The following is a 19619-nucleotide window of genomic DNA, read 5'->3' on the forward strand; positions in this document are numbered from 1 at the left end:
AACTTTTACCGTCATGTTTTAAAATATATATATAAAACGCTAAAATAAAAACCACTAAATTTCGCTATCTATAATCCATAATCTTAACTCCTGTATAGCAGTCCCACAACATTTTGACACTCGAATTCCCTGTCAGAAAAGTCAAGTGGCTGGGAATGACCTTTTTACAGTGTCTGCTATTCACCTTATTCTTCGCGTACGAGTGGGCGCAGCCATTTGAATTTTATTAGGTCAAGACTTCCGTTCTCATTCACTTTCATTCATTTTAGTGGCTGAGTCTAGCTTTATTTAGGTGGGAGTGTCAAGTGATGAAAGAGGGACTAGTTTGCATGAAAAAGGGGAGTTTCAGTATATGTACTACATGCACATGCACTACAGCTGATTTTCACAGCGTCAACACAGATGAAGGGGAGAAAGACAGTGACTACGTTTACATGGACATCAGTAATCAAATGATTTGCCTTAATCTGAATAAGACAATATTATGATTAAGGTGTTTACATGAGCTGCTTTTTGAATGTTCCGTTTATGATCACATTTGGCATATTATAGCACATAATTCAATTAAAATCATTGCAACATTGCGATGTTATCCACATTTCTTCCCGATTTTAATGTAATTTGGGTTTTTCATTCTTTATTTGTCGACTTTAACTGCAGTTTGGCACCATCACTTTCATTCAGGAACATTTCATGCATGTCCCCTGTGATAAACGAGATATTGGATGCGAGGAACTGCTGGAAGAGTGTAGTTTTAATAGAATTTTTGAAACCGTATGCCATATTGGAGAAAAAAACCTCCACATTTCTCAGTAGGTGAAGAGAATAGCGTCAAACAGCTGTATGTGTGTGTATAGACTATTCTGTCACAGAATGCAGCGAAAATCCCACATGACGGTAATAGTTTGATAAAGGTAAAAAAAAGGTAATCAAAAAGGTTAAAAAAAAAAAAAAAAGTTTGATGAAGTTTCTTTACATGTGTACATTCAGAGAGCAGCATTTACAGCAGATCTTTCAGTCCATAATATTGTAGTGATATTACAGTCACCTTAGTAACTATCAGTTTGACTAAGGAATGTCTTTAAAAACTGAAAGAGTACTGTTGACGATACTAACTAACTTTTGTCTCTGAATAAACAAACTAAGAACACTGATCACACACTTACCTAGTCTGTAGAGACAGGACAATCAACACCAACTAAAACCGGGTCTTTTTTTAAAAGTGGCAAATCCGGATTTCACTATTTCCAGATGCAAAAAGCTCTTGTTTTCCTTACAAACATATTTTTGTTGCGTGTTTACAGACCACTGTAATCCACAAATGTGGGTCCACACGCAGTGGTGCTCTCATTGTGGGAAAATGGAAACAAAACTTTCGTTGCAGCACATTTATAAACGCAACACTGATGACCCATGTCTCCAAACAATTCTTCTTCTTCCGCTTGTTTTAATTACGGTTGGCAAAACAATGTGGCATCTCTCAAAACACTGTAATGGGTAAAACTTTAAAGCTATATCATGCATATTACTGAAGTTGCATCTTATTCACAAAGTGCGCTGATTGGTTCGAACCAAGTCTTCCTCATGAATTAATGCTAAAAACCTAAAGACGTTACGTTGGTAGGGGCGTCCAGTCTACACGCTGAAATTTACACAAGGATCTCATTGCCATGAAGTTGCTTTAAAATTTATTTTCAAAAGAATTTGCTCGAAACCACACAAATACAACCAATTTTCACTTTTTTAGGGAAATATGTGTGTCCTAATAGTGTTTTTTTTAGCAGCGTGGGACACATATATGATGGTCAACAGCTCAAAAAAGGTGTTTTGGTGTTTCCTGACCCTTTAATTTTTGCCTCTTTTTAAATGTTGGGATTGTTGAATTAAAGTTGAATGTTAAATGGATCCAATACATATTCAGTAAAATGAATTTAATGGAGAAAGTACTCGCTGGTAATATATAATACTGTATCCAATTGACTAATATCAGAATTGTTTATAAGGTTTCTATTGTTTCGGTATTGTATCGGCCAAAACAATCATATCAGTGCATTCCACTTTTTAAAATTTTTTATTTTTTTTTCCAGATGAAATAATCTAGAGGGGCTTACAAATGAGGAATTCTGACTATTGTAAACCATCACAAACAAACATCTAATTCTGGTGCTGATGTGTTTTTCAGATGTACATTTGCCTGATCTCCCTGCATTCCTTGGTCATGGTGGTTTTTCATTTCCTCAACTGCTTTGAAGATGACTGGACAAGTAAGTGAAAGAAGCTGTTGTTATTGTAGTTATTATTAGCAAGACCGATAACTTGACCCACGTGACCTCTAGATGACAGGGTCGGAGTGCAAACATGCAATTAAGAGTGTTATCTACTGGGAAAAAAAAGAAAAGTCCTGTCTCTGCATACAGATAAGAACTACTCACAGAGACAGTCTGTTGTTATTCTTTTTAATACATTCTCATGAACTTACTTGTGATTTTGTTTAGTTTTATTTAATTTGATGCATTACAGTGTAAAAAAAAAACAAGTTTTGCATCCTTTTCGGAGATTAAACACTTTGATAAGGCTAATTAAAATTTTTCTTACAGGATGTGTGACAAAAATGCATTGTTTTTTGTAACAAACATGCAATATTATGTAAATTGAATGGCACTTTTATTGGTTTAAAGAGTGTTTAAATGTCAGGCAATGAAGAAGTGGAGGGTTTATAACCAAACGATGTAAGCTGGATTCAAAGTGAATGAGCACAGATGGGCTCTGTAGTATGGACACAAAATACTATCTCAGCTCCAATTATACTTTTCTTGAAAATTTGTCCAACTTTGGATTTTTATAATTATCAGAAATGCATTTTCATGTTTAATGACGAGACTTTCAACCCTGCTTCTGAGGACTGATTATCCTGCATAGTTTAGTTTCTAAGTCAAACTAAATAAAACTTACCCGAGCAGCAAATCAAGAATTTCAGGATCATTTGTAAATACTCGGGCAGTTATGCAGAAGCAGGTTAGAAATGCACTTTGAATGAGGGTGGATCTCAAGAAGAAGAGTTTTGAAGTTTTAGGCTTAATTTAATGTTTAATTATGATGTCTAAAGGGTTAGTTTCCCATCATGTTCTTATCATGTTGGTTTAATCCCCTGAGACCCTTTATTCATCTTCTGAACACAAATTAAGATATTTTAGATGAAATTCGAGAGCTCTCTCTCCTCCATAAACAGCAATGGTCCCGAGACATTCAAAGTCTAGAAAAGGCACCATAACATTGTCTCAATTTACCATGTGCTTCAACTCTAATCATAAAAACCAAGAAAACTTTGCAGGCTAAAAAAAATTTGTGAACACAAATTATTGCGTGAACTTACCCTTTAATGTTGAGAGCAGTTCTTTATGGAGGTATTTAGCATGTGTTCACTGTGAAATAAAAATAAAATTAACCATAATGATCATGATTTCAAAAGATGGACCGTAAAATGGTTGATTTGGTCATAGTGATGTGCTCATTATAGTTTATATAGTCAGATACTTTTTTGTGTGTGACAGAGAAATTTCTACCATTGTTTTGACACCTTTAAACATTTTATAAGCTCTTCCTGAATTTGCAACCTGTGTGTGTGTGTGTACATGTGGTTGTATTCTTTTAAAACTAGTGTTGAGCCCAGCATGCAGCATGGTTTTTAATGTTTAGTAAGTGTTATATTCTATTTTTGTTTTTTTAGTTGCTTTGTATCTTTACTTTAACAGTGACTGTGTGAACGCCAAGTGAACAGGAAAAACTGTTAGATACTATTGAAAAGAGAGCCAGTTTTTTTTTCAGTGTCCCTTTTAAAAAATGGTGGATAGAAATAGACCTGTCACCATAATCAATATTTCGACTTAACGCACAACACATGGACATGACTTCAATCATTTTTCAGGGTGTCCGCAGCATCTTAAAGTTTACATTTTAAAAAGCTAAATTTTAGGCCTAAAAGTTTTAAATTAACTGAAGTACTGTGTTGTAGGTCTTAAATCATTTTAAACAGGTCGTAATTTCCCTATGTCTATGAAAAGCTACCCAATCTGGCCAACATCTCAAAACTTCTTATTTTTATACATATCATTCATTCATTAATTTTCTTGTCGGCTTAGTCCCTTTATTAATCCGGGGTCGCCACAGCGGAATGAACCGCCTACTTATCCAGCAAGTTTTTACGCAGCGGATGCCCTTCCAGCCGCAACCCATCTCTGGGAAACATCCACACACACATTCACACACACACTCATACACTACAGACAATTTAGCCTACCCAATTCACCTGTACCGCATGTCTTTGGACTGTGGGGGAAACCGGAGCACCCGGAGGAAACTTACGCGAACGCAGGGAGAACATGCAAACTCCTCACAGAAATGGCAACTGAGCCGAGGTTATATACAGTACATATATTTAAGGTTTTTTTTTTTATTGCAAAGAGATACAATTCAAAACAGCTCTTAGACATTTTTACAGCAAATTCTCCAAATTAAATTACAGAATCAGGGAAAAAAACTAAAGCAACACATCCCTTTACATGATCTTCCATTAATACAAAAACTATTTACAGAAGTAACCAGGCTGTTAAAAAAAATCAGTCATTCATGATGGTCTTAAAAGGGTCTTAAAGTCTTTAAATTTGATTTGAGGAAACCTGCAGAAACTCTGTTTTTGATGGTTCAATATATACCGTACAAAAAAACGTTATCAGCAACATTTTAGCTGATTGGGCAGCCTCTTTAACTTTATTATGGTTAAAAAACAGTATGGTATTTACTGTAAACTGCTATAGTATATTTTAATGTTGGTGCCTAACAAATGAAATTAAAATGTTACTTTTTTTCTAGTTGTTTTTACATTTACCATTATTATTATTTATTTGTTTAGGACATATGTTTTCACATTTGGATTCCAGAGCCTAATTATTAAATGGTTCAAATGACCAGGCTTGATCTCTTTCAGATCTGGCAGGTTTTTTTTCTTCTTCTTTTTTAGAATAGCTCTGCAATTAACAACGAACTGTATAACCTACACCTTTATTTACCTTTAAAAAACAACTAATAATGCAGAATAATGTTATCTTCTGCGAACGTCCTGAGCTGTATTTACAGATTAATGACTGTTTATAGAGTGTCCAAACTCGCTCCTGGAAGGCCGGTGTCCTGTAGATTTTAGCTCCAACTTGACTCAACATACCTGCAAGGATGTTTCTAGAAAGCCTGGTTAGAGCTTAATTAGCTAACCCAGGTGTGTCTGATTGGGGTTGGAACTAAACTTTGCCGGACACCGGCCCTCCAGGATCGAGTTTGGACATGCCTGGTTTAAAGCAATGTGTTTGCTGCTTTTGTGCTTATTGTCTTATAAGTACAAGCCATTTTCAAGTCCAATTCCTTTTCTTCCATGTATTCAAAATAATGAATGTATTCTCTTATCTCAATTATAATCAGCAATTTAGTTTTTAATAGCTAATTAATAACAATGATAATTAAAAACCCATGTACACTATGATTGGATCAACTGAAATTTCAATTTATTTTAATGCCAGCAGCACCAAAATGGTACACCTAATCGTTGACCCAATTATGCCAATCTAAAAACAACAGTGTCCTAGGCAGGCTTGGCTAAAAGATCAAACCTTTTAACCCATGTGCTAATGTGTTTAGATGCTTTCCATGCGTGTTGTGTGGCCCAGTTTGCACATACAAATATAGATGTGCTTCCAGTTATTCATACCACAAACCCTTCCCCCCCTCTTTTAGTTAATGAATTAGTTCAAATGAAGCTAGAATAGTATAGTTGCACTAGCATTTACTGTATCTGAGTTAAGGCTGTTCCCTTTCCCCTCCTGACCCCAGAGTGCAGTACCTTCTCCCCTCCTGCCACCGTCATCCTCCTCATCCTCCTGTGCTTTGAGGGCCTCCTCTTCCTCATCTTCACCTCTGTGATGTTTGGCACCCAAGTCCATTCCATCTGCACAGATGAGACGGTAAGAAACCATTTTTCTTTCCCGGCAGTGGGCGAACGTGGTGGAGGTGATGCTTGTGGACTGTTATGCTTTGTTATTTTTAGGTTAACACATGCGGACAGCTTCACCAAAAATGCTATGGTGCCTGGAGTGAAATGTAACACATGTTCATCTGATATTGAACAGCAGAAATCTAGCATATATTCACACTGGTTCTTCAGCACATACCGTGATTGGTTAGTTAATAATAAAACGTTACTATGTGCAGAATTTAAGTTTGCATTATAGGTCCTTTTGGCAGTATACTTTTATAACACATAAGCCACTTTTCCACTGCGTGGTACAATATGGTTTGGCACGGCTCAGCTCACTTAGATTTGTTTTTTTTAGGCTCTGTTTGCATTTCCACTGCAATTTAGTGCTACTTAAAATTCAAAGACAATCTTAACGTCCATGTCACACCAATTTTGACTAATGAATTGTTTTCTGAAATGAGAAAAATATGAGGCAGTGCATGATTTTTTCCTTTGGGAACTGATTGGATCATTGGAAGATTGGCGCTGCTAACAAAATGGAAGAAAATATTTGAATGCCTGTTTGCCAGGTTGATTTCCGTCCACAAGAATTACCATTGGATGTTTTCAAATGCCTGATAATAATGAGAACGAGGAGTAAAATTTTACAAATCGTGTTAGATTAATTTGAGCCACTGGCTTCTGCAAAGGCGGGGCAGAAGCGAGACCTGCACTGATAGACACGCCCTAAAGGCATTTCATGTGACCATTAGAGAAGAAAAGTTGTTTCAAGGGAAGAGGGAAGGTTATGGTATTTGATTAAAGATTTTGAAGGCAAAATTAGTTTTAACCATATAATCAAGTGCACAGATACATTGTTTATAACAAGCACTACTATATACAAATAAAAAAAAGAGCAAACCTTGGTTTCATGCTGACTTTAAAGTGGGTAGTATTATCGCTATAGTTGCGCTGCCTCTACTGCTGTGACATCATTGATCTCATTTTAGGCAAATTTTTAGATTGGTATAAAAACAATTTAGACATGATAACCAACGAGACAGCAGTGGCTGCTTCTTACTAGTGAAATTTAGCTGGTTTGGTGTGTTGTGTTGCGAATTCAATGATACTGTTAGTGACAATTATTTCTGACCAATCGCTGATCAGCAGTTTATATGTCATGTGTTAGTAATGGTTTAGGTTGCTTGGATCCTCACCAGAGGTGGTACTTAAAAAGTGTGGAAATGTGTGCAGAAAGCAGTGAAAAAGCCCCCAAAAGTGAGCCAAACCAAACCACATCATACCATGGAGTGGAAAAATGACTTTAGTTTTGTGAACTTCTGACTTTGGAAAACACAACTTGCATACACTCAGCGGTCACTTTAATGGGTACACCTGTTCAACTGCTCAGACTGGCTGCTGATTAGCCAATCACATGACAGCATCATAGGCCCCGTTTACACTAATACGTTTTTGTTTTAAAACACATACGTTTTGCTACAATTACGTCCACACATCCCCGGAGTTTTCGAGTCCCGAAAATGGAGCGTTTTGGAAACGTTAAAAAGACCGTTTTGGTTTTAAAATGCTGCTGCTCCGTGTCAGTGTGGATGGGGGAAAACTGAGGTGTGGCTGCCGACAGTCGCCTATCTGATTGGGGCTTTTTCTTAATATACACAAAGTTCAGTCTTGCGCCCTTTTCTTAAGTTCAGACTTCGCAAGTTTGATATGAAAAGCAAACACTTTGGGTAAATCTTCAAATGGAACAATGTACTTTATAACCTCATTCTCGTCTTAACAGTAAAATGAAAACATGATATAAGGAACTGCTATTTTCAGTTTGATATTAGCTACTTAACAGACACCAAAAATGTTAAGGCGTTGTGCAGCTTCATATTTATATGACTTGGACAAGAGGATTTTCTGAAGTTCTGAAGAGGACGAAAAGTGACTTTTAAACATTGCTTGTTCGTTGGTGCAAGACGGGCTGTTTTGAGTATTTCAGAAACTGCTGATCTCTGATATTCACACACAGTGATCAGTAGGATTTGCAGTGGTCAGAAAAAGAGAAAATATCTAGTGAGGAGCACTTCTGTGGACAAAAATGCCTTGATTTTGTCAGAGGAGAATAACCAATCTGGTTTGATCTAATAGAGAGACAACAGTAACTCAAATAACTACTTTTGTAACAACTGAGGTATAAAGAAATGCATCTCTGAATGCAAAACTTTGAAGCAGATGTGAAACTGAGACCACAGTTCACATGGGCTCACCACAAATTGGACGGTAGAAGATTAGAGAAATGTTTTCAGGTCTGATGAGGTTTGGTTCAAGGGACTGGTGTAATGGTGTCTTAATGTTTTAATAGCAACTTTGGGCTCCTTGCTACCAACTCCGTTTAAACGCTACAGCCTACCTAAGTGTTGTTACTAACCATGTCCATCCCTTCATGACCTCAGTGTGCTTACCTTCTAATTGCTACTTTAAACACGATATTGCTTTTTGCCACAAACTTCCATTCGTCTCAACCTGGATCCTTGTAAATAACAATTAGTTCAGTAAACGCAAAATGGCCTCCACAGTCACTAAATATCAATCCAGCGCAGAAAGTTTTGAATGTTGTTGAATGGGAAATTTTCATCATGCAAGATCTGGCTCTCATATCAAGATTACATTTCGCTTATTATCATATGTTTTAAGCACAATCGCCTCACAGCAAGAAGGTCATCCAGATACTAACAAGGTGTACCTAATAAAATGGCCTGTGACTGTATATTCCTGTCCTTTAGATTCAAATTTTTTAAATCTTATTCTGAGGAGAGTGTTTTCTTGGCACTTTCTTCAGATTCTGTTAGTTGTAGTGTGGGTCTGCACTGTGTTCACTTGATGGCTTTGAAAGTTGCAAGTCTATTGTACTATCTTGTTGGAACCGCATACTTTATTACTACTTTTAGCTTACTGTTTTTCTGCATTTAAACTACTGTTCAAAAGCTTGGGGTCAGGATGCCTTTCATTTATGCTGCTCTTTTGAGCTTTCTATGCATTAAAGTATTTTAAAAGGAGTATTGTGGCTTTTATAGTAATATTTATGGTACAACTGTTTAACCACTGATCATAGTAAGAAATGTAGCCTTGGCAAGCTTAAGAGACAGTAAAAAAAAGTCATACCAACCCCAAACTTTTTAAAGGTAGTCTATGATGAGTTCACTATGCTAATGTTCCACAGTGCAGTGTTTTTAACCTGACTTTTCTTTTTCAGATTAATAATATAAACTTAAAGCATATTTTAGAAAAGAAAAGGGTAAACGTATTCCCATCATAAGTCCTGGATACAACCCATGATCCAAAAATAGTGTGCTCAATTTGACCCATTTTCCCACTTGGACAAACCAGAATTAACATGTATAATATTTTATTCTAAACCTAAATGTAATGGCATTACATAAACTCTTCTGAGAAAAAAATCTGTGTTTTATGGAATGGGTCAGTTGTTCTTTTCACTTTATTTAAATACTATTCACACACACTCTGAAGTCTCGGTTATCTCTTGTTTTTAGGGTATAGAGCAGTTGAAAAAGGAAGAGAGAAGATGGGCTAAAAAAACAAAATGGATGAACATGAAGGCGGTATTCGGACACCCCTTCTCGATAGCATGGTTTAGCCCGTTTTCTACACCCGACCACGGAAAAGCCGACCCCTACCAGTATGTGGTCTGAGCTCAGGAAGCTTTTAAGCTAGAGACTCATGTGCACTTGGACTGCGCTTATAAACAGCGTCTTTTCTCTTCTTTATCCTGATTTGACCAGAGCATTTGCCAGTGAGACTAAATCACTTTTATTATCTTGTTTAGTTTTTTTTTCTTTTTTTTTGTCAGCGAACTACTCATTTATTTTCAAACATTTGTATGCTCATATTTATTTCAAGTACAGCCATAAAGTGGAAGCTTTATCATGTCCTAATCTCTGCTGAGCTACACGGAAATGAAGACGGATGATGCACAGATAATACACATGCGTTTATGCTAATATAATCACTGCTGTAATCTCAGAATGTCGCCCTAAATGATAAGCTACTGTCTTAAAGTACTTTTAAAGGGGTCTTATTATGCCATTTACATTCCCAAACGCACTTTAGCTATAAAAAAGATCCATAAAGTCCACATTCTTAAAAAGAGCCATTATATCAATAAGCAGCGTTTCTGAACTCCTTTCTAATGCCTCCAATGTAGTCATGCGGGGTTGTTGTTTTTTTTACTCGTAAACATTAGACTATTTAGATGTATGTCTGAGAGACACAGTTTTACCAATCTAGTAAACTGATGCATAACCCATGTCCATGCATTACTAATATTATGTCAGCTTGTGTATTTGTGAGTGCTTATAAGCTTGTATGTATTAGAGACATTCCAAAATGATCAATATCATACATCATGATCGTTATATACTGTTTATAATGTGTGGCCGTGTGTAGTATAAATGAAATTTGAAGATACTACATGTGCCATGTTTTCACTGTGACTTGACTTTACACTGTCATTTGCATTGCTCTACTTCCGTTTACAAATCCTGGCATGTAGCATAAAAGTGGGCATTTTAAAGGCTTTAAAACATAAGCAGCTCCATCCTCTTCTGGAATGTGTCATGAAGCAGCTGCTAATTTGGATTTAAAGTCTGTGTGAAATCAACATTTACAATGTTTTATTTTGCTAGCGCACATTGCTATTCTTTAGGTAAACAATTAATCAGTGCAAGTTAATTTTGCTTTTACTTCTGGAGTGACAGTTCTTCACTATTGATGTCAGTTTGACAGCTTCTGCCACTGTCCACTTTTTAAAGTCATGACCTATTGGTCACATATATAATACAGTTTCCAGGTCCAAGCCGCTACTAATTGTAATTGAGAAAATATTTGTTTATGACTACTTATCAGTCATATCATACATTTAAAGTGAATTTTATTTTAAAAATCATGGTATACACGTGGTATATTGCAATGGTGATTTTCGAAAGTAATACAGTGCATTGTAAATGTTTATTATTAGCCGGCTGCTAGCTCTCTGCAACCCTCACAGGGTCACTCACTGAAGCTAAGCAGGGCTGTGCCCGGTCAGTACGTGGATAGGAGACCACATAGCAAAGCCAGGCTGCCAGAAGTAGTGTTAGAGAGGCCAGCAGGGGCGCCCAACTTGTGGACTGTGTGGGTCCTAACACTCCAGTATAGTGAAGGGGACTCTATACTGGTCCCGACTCTCTGCGGTCGATAAGAGTCCCAGGATGTCCTTGGGAAAAAGAGGAGGGGTTTAACCCCAGCATGCACTGCCCTCTGTCTATCATGGCCTCTTACCCCTCCCCATACCATAATTGGCTTCATCACCTTCTCTCGCCTCCTCTTCGTCTCCTCTCCACCTATCAGCTGGTGTGTGGTCCGTGGTCTAGTGCAATACGGCTACCATCACGTCAACCAGGTGGATACTGCACACTGGTGGTGGATGAGAAGCATTCCCCCCAATGTGTAAAGTGCTTTGAGTGTCAAGAAAAGCGCTATATAAATGTAAGGAATTATTATTATTATTATTACTATTATTATTATTATTATTTAAAAAATCAGTATATCAAACTGTATAGGGATTATTACAAAGATAATAGATAAAGTCGCTTCGCATGATGTCACACTTAAGCCTGATTTATACTTCTGCGTCAAGTGACCGGTGTAACCCACGGCGCATGCAACGCGCGTGGCTGTGCATTTATACTTCTGTGCGCTGTCTCTGTTGGTCTCCATTAACACTTCCGAAACGCTAGTTGGCAGTAAGGTGTAAATGTTCCTCTGTGTCGAGTTTCTTCGCTTTTGTTTTGCTTTTCCTGAACACTTCCTGGTTGTACAAGTGACTCAAACTCGCTCATTTTGAGGCAGGAACCGGCGGACGTGGAACAACTTTAACTATGAGGTAAACACAGAACAAAACTTTCCATCCAGAGCTCCTTCACGGGACTCCACACTTGTAAACAATCGCTCCATTGGGCTCGCGCCATTCGCGCGGCTCTCGGTCCCGCCCAGACTCGTCAGCGCAACCAAGCCGACCAATCACAGAGCTTGCGCTACGTGTCGTTGCGACGTGTAGTTACAATTTTTGAGAGGTGCACGTCAGCCACGCCGACGGCCACGGCGAAGGGCTATGCGTCAGCGCCGTAGCATATGCCGGCGTTTGACGCAGAAGTATAAATCAGGCTTTATCAAGCGAATATTTTAACCACGCCACCTTACCATTAGTTTGCCATAAAGGAATGATCCACAAAACGAGAAACCCCTCCCTTTACTCAATATTCTGCTTCAGCTGGAAAGACATCAGCAAACTGAAATTAAAGTCTCAGCTATTTTCGGTTAACGTGGACTTTAAGATCCAGAAACAAAACAGTATTTTTACTTTCAGTTAAATAGCCATTTATTATTAAACCATGCTATAATAAATGATTTTTGGGATCTTTTAAGATGACACTAAAGTCACATTTTTTGTAAGCCAGACATTACAGCTTGTAAAAAGGGCATAAAAGGACCCCTTTAATTGTTAAGATTTATCTACAGATTCCCCTGTCCTTTCCTGGTTAACATTTTAAGAGCACTGACAACCATTCAGTAAAATGGTTCATTACTGTTACAGATACATATTTTAATTAAATTTTTTTATTTTAAGTACATTACACCAAAGATGATAACGGGAACAACATTTTACAGTTGGTGAGTGATTAAAAAAACAACCAGCCAATCAGAATTTATCCTTCATTAAATCTCACAATTAAGGCAGAATTGATTTTTAATGGCCCATTTCCACTGAGTGGTACAGTACGGTACGGGTCGGTACGAGTCACCTTTATCAGGCCTGCGTTTTCACTGCCTAAAGAGTACCAAAGTAATTCCATCATTCCGAGTTCGTAATAGTCCAAAAGGTGATGATAATAGTTAAACATGGCAGTTTGTTCATGTTTTAGGTTGCTGAAAAAATCTTTTGCTCCTTTGTTTTTTTTGCGCTTCACTCTTGCGTTTGTCCATTTCTGAGAGGATCGGATGCTAGAAGCACTTCAATAATCACACACACGTTGTTATTATGATAAGTTCAAGAAGTTCCTTAATTCAAATATAGATGTGCGGTGAGTGCAAACCAGCTCTCAGGAAAAAGTGAAACCTCTCGCACTTTCAGACGGCCTTGTAAAACAAAAACAGCACACAGCAGACTTTGTTCTTCTTGGCTTTGTGGCTGTTCATCAAGACGGCGACAAGGTTTGTTTGAGCTTGGGTCGACCATGATTAGTTGTTTTATGCATATAGTATTGCGATGTAATGTCTGGGCTTTGTATTTAAAACATGGTGGTTTCTTAGTTTTCATTCACCTGCTTGTGTGCGGTAGTGACGTATCTCTGTAATCCAATAGCGTTCAGCTGTGCCTCTATTGCTAACTTTTGGTACTCTTTTGTTGTGCAAGGTACCCTTTGCAAAAAATACCCAAAACAGTGGTACTGTTCACTTTTTGGTACGTTTGGCAGTAGAAATGGCCATAAAAGTGTACCGAACGGTACCGCACCGTACCACTCAGAGGAAACAGGCCATAAAAGGATTTTTCTGCACAGCTCCAAACTTCAGAGCGTACTAATAATAAACAAAAACAATATAGGACACTGATAAAGCTATTGTTCTAGTTATCATTCTTGTGAACAGGCCTTAACATGAGTTATTGACTTTTGCTAAATAAAAAAAAATATTATGAAACAATTTAGTATGCTTAACAGGGGGTATAATTATTTATTTTGTTTGCTTACGATGGAATTTAACATACAATTTGGATATTAAATTCCAAAGCTGGTTCATTGTCAGATTATTTTATACTCCTAAATAATTACTGCAAATAATTGCAGTGAAATGAATTCTTAAAGAAATGTAAAGAATGTGCTTTGAGATACAGTGGGTATATTTGCTGTTATACATAACTTATAGACTGACAGCAGCACTTATACTGAAAAGGCTAAGTGATAATCAGGTGTTACTTGTTTTAGAGCTGATTTACTTGGCATGTGTTCATAAACCTGGTTTTCAGGAATGTAGAAAGGAAACTGGTTGAGAAATTGTGGGAATTTGTGTTTTGGAAGAGGTCATTTTTACACGTTGTTGCCATTGCATATTTTTATTGCATATATTTGACATTTTATTGATCTACTTTTTTGTGTTCTAATGAACGGATGATATGTGCTTGTATATGAAAAAAGGCAATCATTCTGTTCTTCTTTGTCAAACGTTGAATAAAAAACCTGAAACACCCGCTCATTAGTGTTTTTATATAACAACACATCACATCTAATGTGTCTGACAGTGGGTTTCCTGAATGCATAACCACATTACAAAGCCATCTCTGCCTCTGAAAAGTCTAAAATAGTATCAGCAGCTGAAATGCCATTCGCGTTGCAAAATCACTGTGTTGCAATTTCTCAAGAGATCCAAATGTTTTCAAATTTGCTTGGTCTGTATTTCCCCCATCTACTTCCTCTCTTTCTTTGACACTAACCTAGTTTCTCTAATCATTTTGTGTTGTCTTATGAATGGTTCCCTTCCTCAAAAAAAAGAAAACTCTATTTTCATGTTTTAAAATTAATTAAAAAGCTTCTAATTATATTTAGTATGAAATTAGGCCGATGTCCCTGTTTGACTGGTGTGAAATGGAGGTAAGCTTTGAATTGCTGCTGATTTAAAAAGCATTTAAACACATTTATTGTGTCGTTTGTCTGAAAGCATGCTATTTGAAATGGTCTGTTTTTCTTTTCTTGTGGATTCATTTCAATGTGAGGGCATGCTGCACGATCCATGTGGTTTTTTTATGTGTTCCTTTAAGTGGCAGTCATTTGGCTTATCTCTCATTAAAGGGATAGTTCACCCCAAAAAATGATAAATTATAATTTAACTACTCATCCAAGATATAGGTGAATTTCCTGTTTACACCTAGTTACTTATTGCTATCTGAACCACTTCAAGATGTGGTCAGGAGAGAATTCCAGATGAAACTGGACCGGTCTAAATGAATTTATTCGTTGAAACCACTAATGCAAAATTCACTCCTGCCAAAATGGAATAAATATATAAATGTGAGAGCATGTTATAGGCTATGTATCATTGTCAGATATAACATGCGCAACACAACAAATATAACATACTTCAACAACACCACTGGTGACAGTTTGGGACGTTTTTGTTATTTTATTTTTTGTTTCATTTAATATTTGACCAGTTATTAGCCATTATATAATAAAATTAGAATGCTAAATTAATATCAAATGGCATCTTTAACAAAAGACATGTATCAGGCACCTGTATTAGCCTATCTCTGTGAATGAAAAGGAAAATAAAAGAAAAAACATATCATATATATAGCATTCCTTTGTTTAGAAAGGCACAGTGCTTTTTTTGGAAACCTTTTACACTTTTGAATGTCTTGCACTTATGCGATTAAAAATAATAATAATTTAGCCTACTGACTGTAGCTAATTATGGCTTAAAAAGCCTTAGGCTTGTGCTGATGTTTACTGTCACAACAGTAAAAAACAAAAACACTCTCTAGCCTACAATTCAATTGAAATCAATATAGACAAAAGATCAATCAAGTCAATTGTATCAATATATGTATTGCTTAAGATTGTAAGATATATAGAAAAAGATATATAGCATACATTTCAATATTTTTTTTTATTAAATTCTGTTTATCTGATGCTTCAGTCAACATAACCTTGGTAAGTTTGTGAATAGCATGGGAATCAAAGATCCAATGCAATCTCATGGCAAATCGTAACTTTGATTTAGTGGCTAATTCGTATTCATTTGTACAGTGTCATTCGTACATTTTAGCACGATTTGCTCATCCACCAATGAGGTGTAGGTAAGGTTTAGCGTGGGGTTTGGGGTACAAACCTCCTTTAAAAAATCTTAAGTTGTCATATAAACTAAGTCATGTTTATTTGTATGTTTTAGCCCGTTTTCAGACAATATTTAAAATAGTTAAGTTTCCTTGTGAGATTGAGCTGTGTTTATAAAGTGGCCAAGTGTAAATGCAACCCTTTTCATATTTCAGATAGCTTTCCAATCAGAGAAAATGCATGAAGTGACCAGGTGTAAACACGCCATTAGCTATGCTGGGGTTTAATTGGTCATTCATAAAATGCAAGTCAATTCCTTTGTGTTGTCTTAACACAAATCAATTTAGCCAACTTAATTGTTTTATGTTCAATCCACTAAAATTGGTAAAATCAAATAAGTTGTCCCCATTTGAGAATTGTGTTGGTTCAACTGGTATTAATTAAGTACTTTTGACCAAGCAGCAAAAGTATTATGTGTGGTGCTTTAAGAGTCAATAATAACATATAGAGGCCATAAAATAAATACCTGTTAACATGATTTACAATATTATTTTCCTTTAATCCCAACAAAATCTCACGTCAGTTCGTAACTTTTTGATTTAGTAGCTAATACTTATGAATTCGTAAGATCTTACTCGTACAATGTAGTACGATTTGCTTATCTCCCAATGATGGTTTGGTATAGGGGCGGGGTTTGGTGCCATGCTTTCACTTTTAAAATCGTAACTTTTTGATTTAGTAGCTAATTCGTATAAATTCGAAAGATCTCACTTGTTCAATTTTGTACGATTTGCTTATCTCGCAATGATGGTTTGGTTTAGTGGCGGGGTTTAGTGCTATGCTTACCTTTTTAAAATCTTAACTTTTAGATACAGTAGCTAATTTGTATTAATTCGTAAGATCTCACTCGTACAATGTAGTACGATTTGCTTATCTCGCAATGACGGTTTGGATTAGGGGCGGGGTTTAGTGCCATGCTTACCTTTTTGAAATCGTAACTTTTGATTTAGTAGCTAATTCGTATGAATTTGTAAGATCTCACTCGTACAATTAAGTACGATTTGCTTATCTCCCACTGACGGTTTGGTTTAGGGGCTGGGTTTAGTGCCATGCTTACCTTTTTAAAATCGTAACTTTTTGATTTAGTAGCTAATTTGTATGAATTCGTAAGATCTCACTCGTACAATTTAGTACGATTTGCTTATCTCCTAATGATGGTGTGGTTTAGTGCCATGCTTACCTTTTAAAATCTTACGTTTTCGTAAGACTGTACTTATGGATTCATACGTATTAACCAGTAAACTAACAAAATGTCAAATAGTTGCGTTTCTTCATGAGACCAGGCTGTTTAATCCACAGCCTTTGAAAACATTGCTGAGCACATTTATGACAATATAGATCACCATCAATCTATAAGATCACAGTTTCAACTAGAAATCTTACTTGAAGATCTACTAAAATCTAAAAATCACCCTCATATTGGATGAACTGAGTAAATTATCAGCAATTATTTAATTTTTTTGATGAACCATCCCTTTAAACATTATACACAAGCAGCACGCAGGTGCATGAGTAAAGTGAATCACTTGCCATTGTATTTTTTTTTTATTCAAACACCATAACCATTTGCTTTCCTTTTCAGTTCATGGACTTTCATTTGGTTATTTGCTGATATGGGTGTTGTTTCCATCATTTGTAGATTTATAAATGTCTTTTTCAAGACCCACAATGGTGTGGTTTGTGTTTTTGCAGGGCATCGAAAAGCTGAAGCGTGAAGACCCCACATGGGAGAAGACTCAGTGCTGGGAAGGAATGAAGTCTGCATTTGGAGGTCCTCTTTCTGTGACCTGGTTCAGTCCTTTCACGGATTTGTCATGCCAGAAAGACGATTCATCTCCGGTGCCCATGTTCCCACAAGGAGAGATTATTGAGGAGGACGTGATCGAGATTCCTTTGGAGCCTCATTAGATCAAAATGTGACCCTGAGGACTTACATTGCACATTTTTACCATTGAACCACTGTGAACATTTTGAATTTTACCCATAGAAATAACATCTATGTACTTTACCAAAGTGCCTTAAAGCAGTATTTACAACCAAAAACACATAACGCTCTTCTTAAGATTAACTTATGCATAGAGACTGAGCTCATGTACTGTGACATGTTTGATTATATGCACTGTTCCTGGAGCAGTGATGTCTTTAGTTGGGTTAATCTGATCAGTTGAGTCTAGAATCTTAAAGTTTTTGGTAACTAAGTGAATCCTTTCCTATCGAACACTACCCAGCAAGCATTTTCTTTTTGTTGTTTTTAAAAGATGTCTAATAGATGTCTGATAGACATCTAAACATAGTCATCTTGGCTAAAACAAGGCTAAATTGGGGCTGTCAGTCAAAATTTAATAGACGTTTAAGAATAGGCCAAAACTAATCTGCAATCTAATCTGTCTATTTGACGACTGGTCTAGCCAAGCCGTCTACGTTTAGATATCGGTTTAGACGTCTATTAAACACTAAATTGTTTGCTGGATTTTTAGTTTATCTCTGTTTAATATGCAGCTGTGGAGAAAAAGAAAAAAACAAGACACTCTGAGCTTCTCTGGGTTTTCTTGTTATGTGTTTGACTAAACTGTTTATATTTGTTTAATTTCATAAAGGGCTGATATTATGTCTTCCTAATTTCAAATAAACCATTTTGTCTTTTTTGGAGACTGGTAAAAATAACAAAAGTTCTATAGTCTAATAATATAGGCCTCTATAGTTAAGTTTTTACCATTTACCCCAGAAGCACTTTTAACATAGATTAGCATAAATTGGATTTGACCAATAGCATTCCCATAAAAAAAGAGAGTTTTGATAATATTCATTTTACAGGACACCTATTTTACCTCTTTTACAAGATGTAAAATAAGCTTTTGTTGTCTTCAGAATGTGCCTGTAAAATTTCAGCTCAAAATGCCCATCAGATTATTAATTATAGTGTACAGAATCTGCTCATTTTAGTATCTGAGCATACTGTAGCTGTTTTTTAGCCTGTGGCTTTAAATTCGAATGAGCTGCTTCTCCCTGCCCACCGCTCCCATGTGTGTTAGCTTCTCATCATGTTTTACATCAGATAAACAGCAGCCAGGGACAGAGACAGACTGGGATGAAGCTGACATACAGCTCATTAGTCAAAAATATCAAGTTTATTTTATATATTTGGGATGGAGTTTATTCAAGCCTTTCTGAAATGATGAGTCTCACACAAACACATGCGCGTTTACTGACACCATGCAGTCGTAGTGATCATAGCAGTTAAGAATTACATAGTGATTTTACTGTCTTTATTACAGACATGCAGTTTTAAAAATGGTTTTGAGTTGGAACATATGTTTTAATCCCAGATTATTAGCAAATAGCAGTGGTCTTTAGTTGGGTTAATCTGATCAGTTATAGAATCTTAAAGATTTTGTTTTAGGTAACTGTAAGTAAATCCTTTCCAATTGGTCACTAACCATTAAGCATTTCTTGTTTTTAAAAGATGTCTAATGGATGTCTTAAACATAGTCGTCTTGGCTAAAACAAGGCTAAATTTGGGCTGTCAGTGAAAATCTAATAGACGTCTAAGAATAGGCCAAAACTACACTACTCATTTGTCATCAACTTTTTTTTTATTTGAGCAAAATCCTAATGGTCTAATCTAATTCAATTATTTATGCTAAGCTACGCTAAAAGTGCTCCCGCCA

The 19619-nt window shown here is 36.4% G+C and overlaps 1 protein-coding gene across 2 annotated transcripts in view; it reads left to right on the forward strand.

The window, feature by feature from the left end:
• Positions 1-18595, forward strand: part of zdhhc3a (zDHHC palmitoyltransferase 3a) — a 24559-nt gene extending 5964 nt beyond the window's left edge. The window contains exons 5-7 of one of the 2 annotated variants that reach the window (XM_005158209.6): positions 2183-2264; positions 5878-6008; positions 9559-11541. In XM_005158209.6, coding sequence (XP_005158266.1) covers positions 2183-2264; positions 5878-6008; positions 9559-9717 — 372 coding nt within the window. In that variant the 3' untranslated portion in view covers positions 9718-11541. 2 annotated transcript variants of the gene reach the window in all.
• The last annotated feature ends 1024 nt before the right edge of the window (positions 18596-19619 follow it).

The sequence above is a fragment of the Danio rerio genome, chromosome 16 (assembly GCF_049306965.1).
Source record: "Danio rerio strain Tuebingen ecotype United States chromosome 16, GRCz12tu, whole genome shotgun sequence".
In the NCBI taxonomy this organism is placed as follows: Eukaryota; Metazoa; Chordata; class Actinopteri; order Cypriniformes; family Danionidae; genus Danio; species Danio rerio.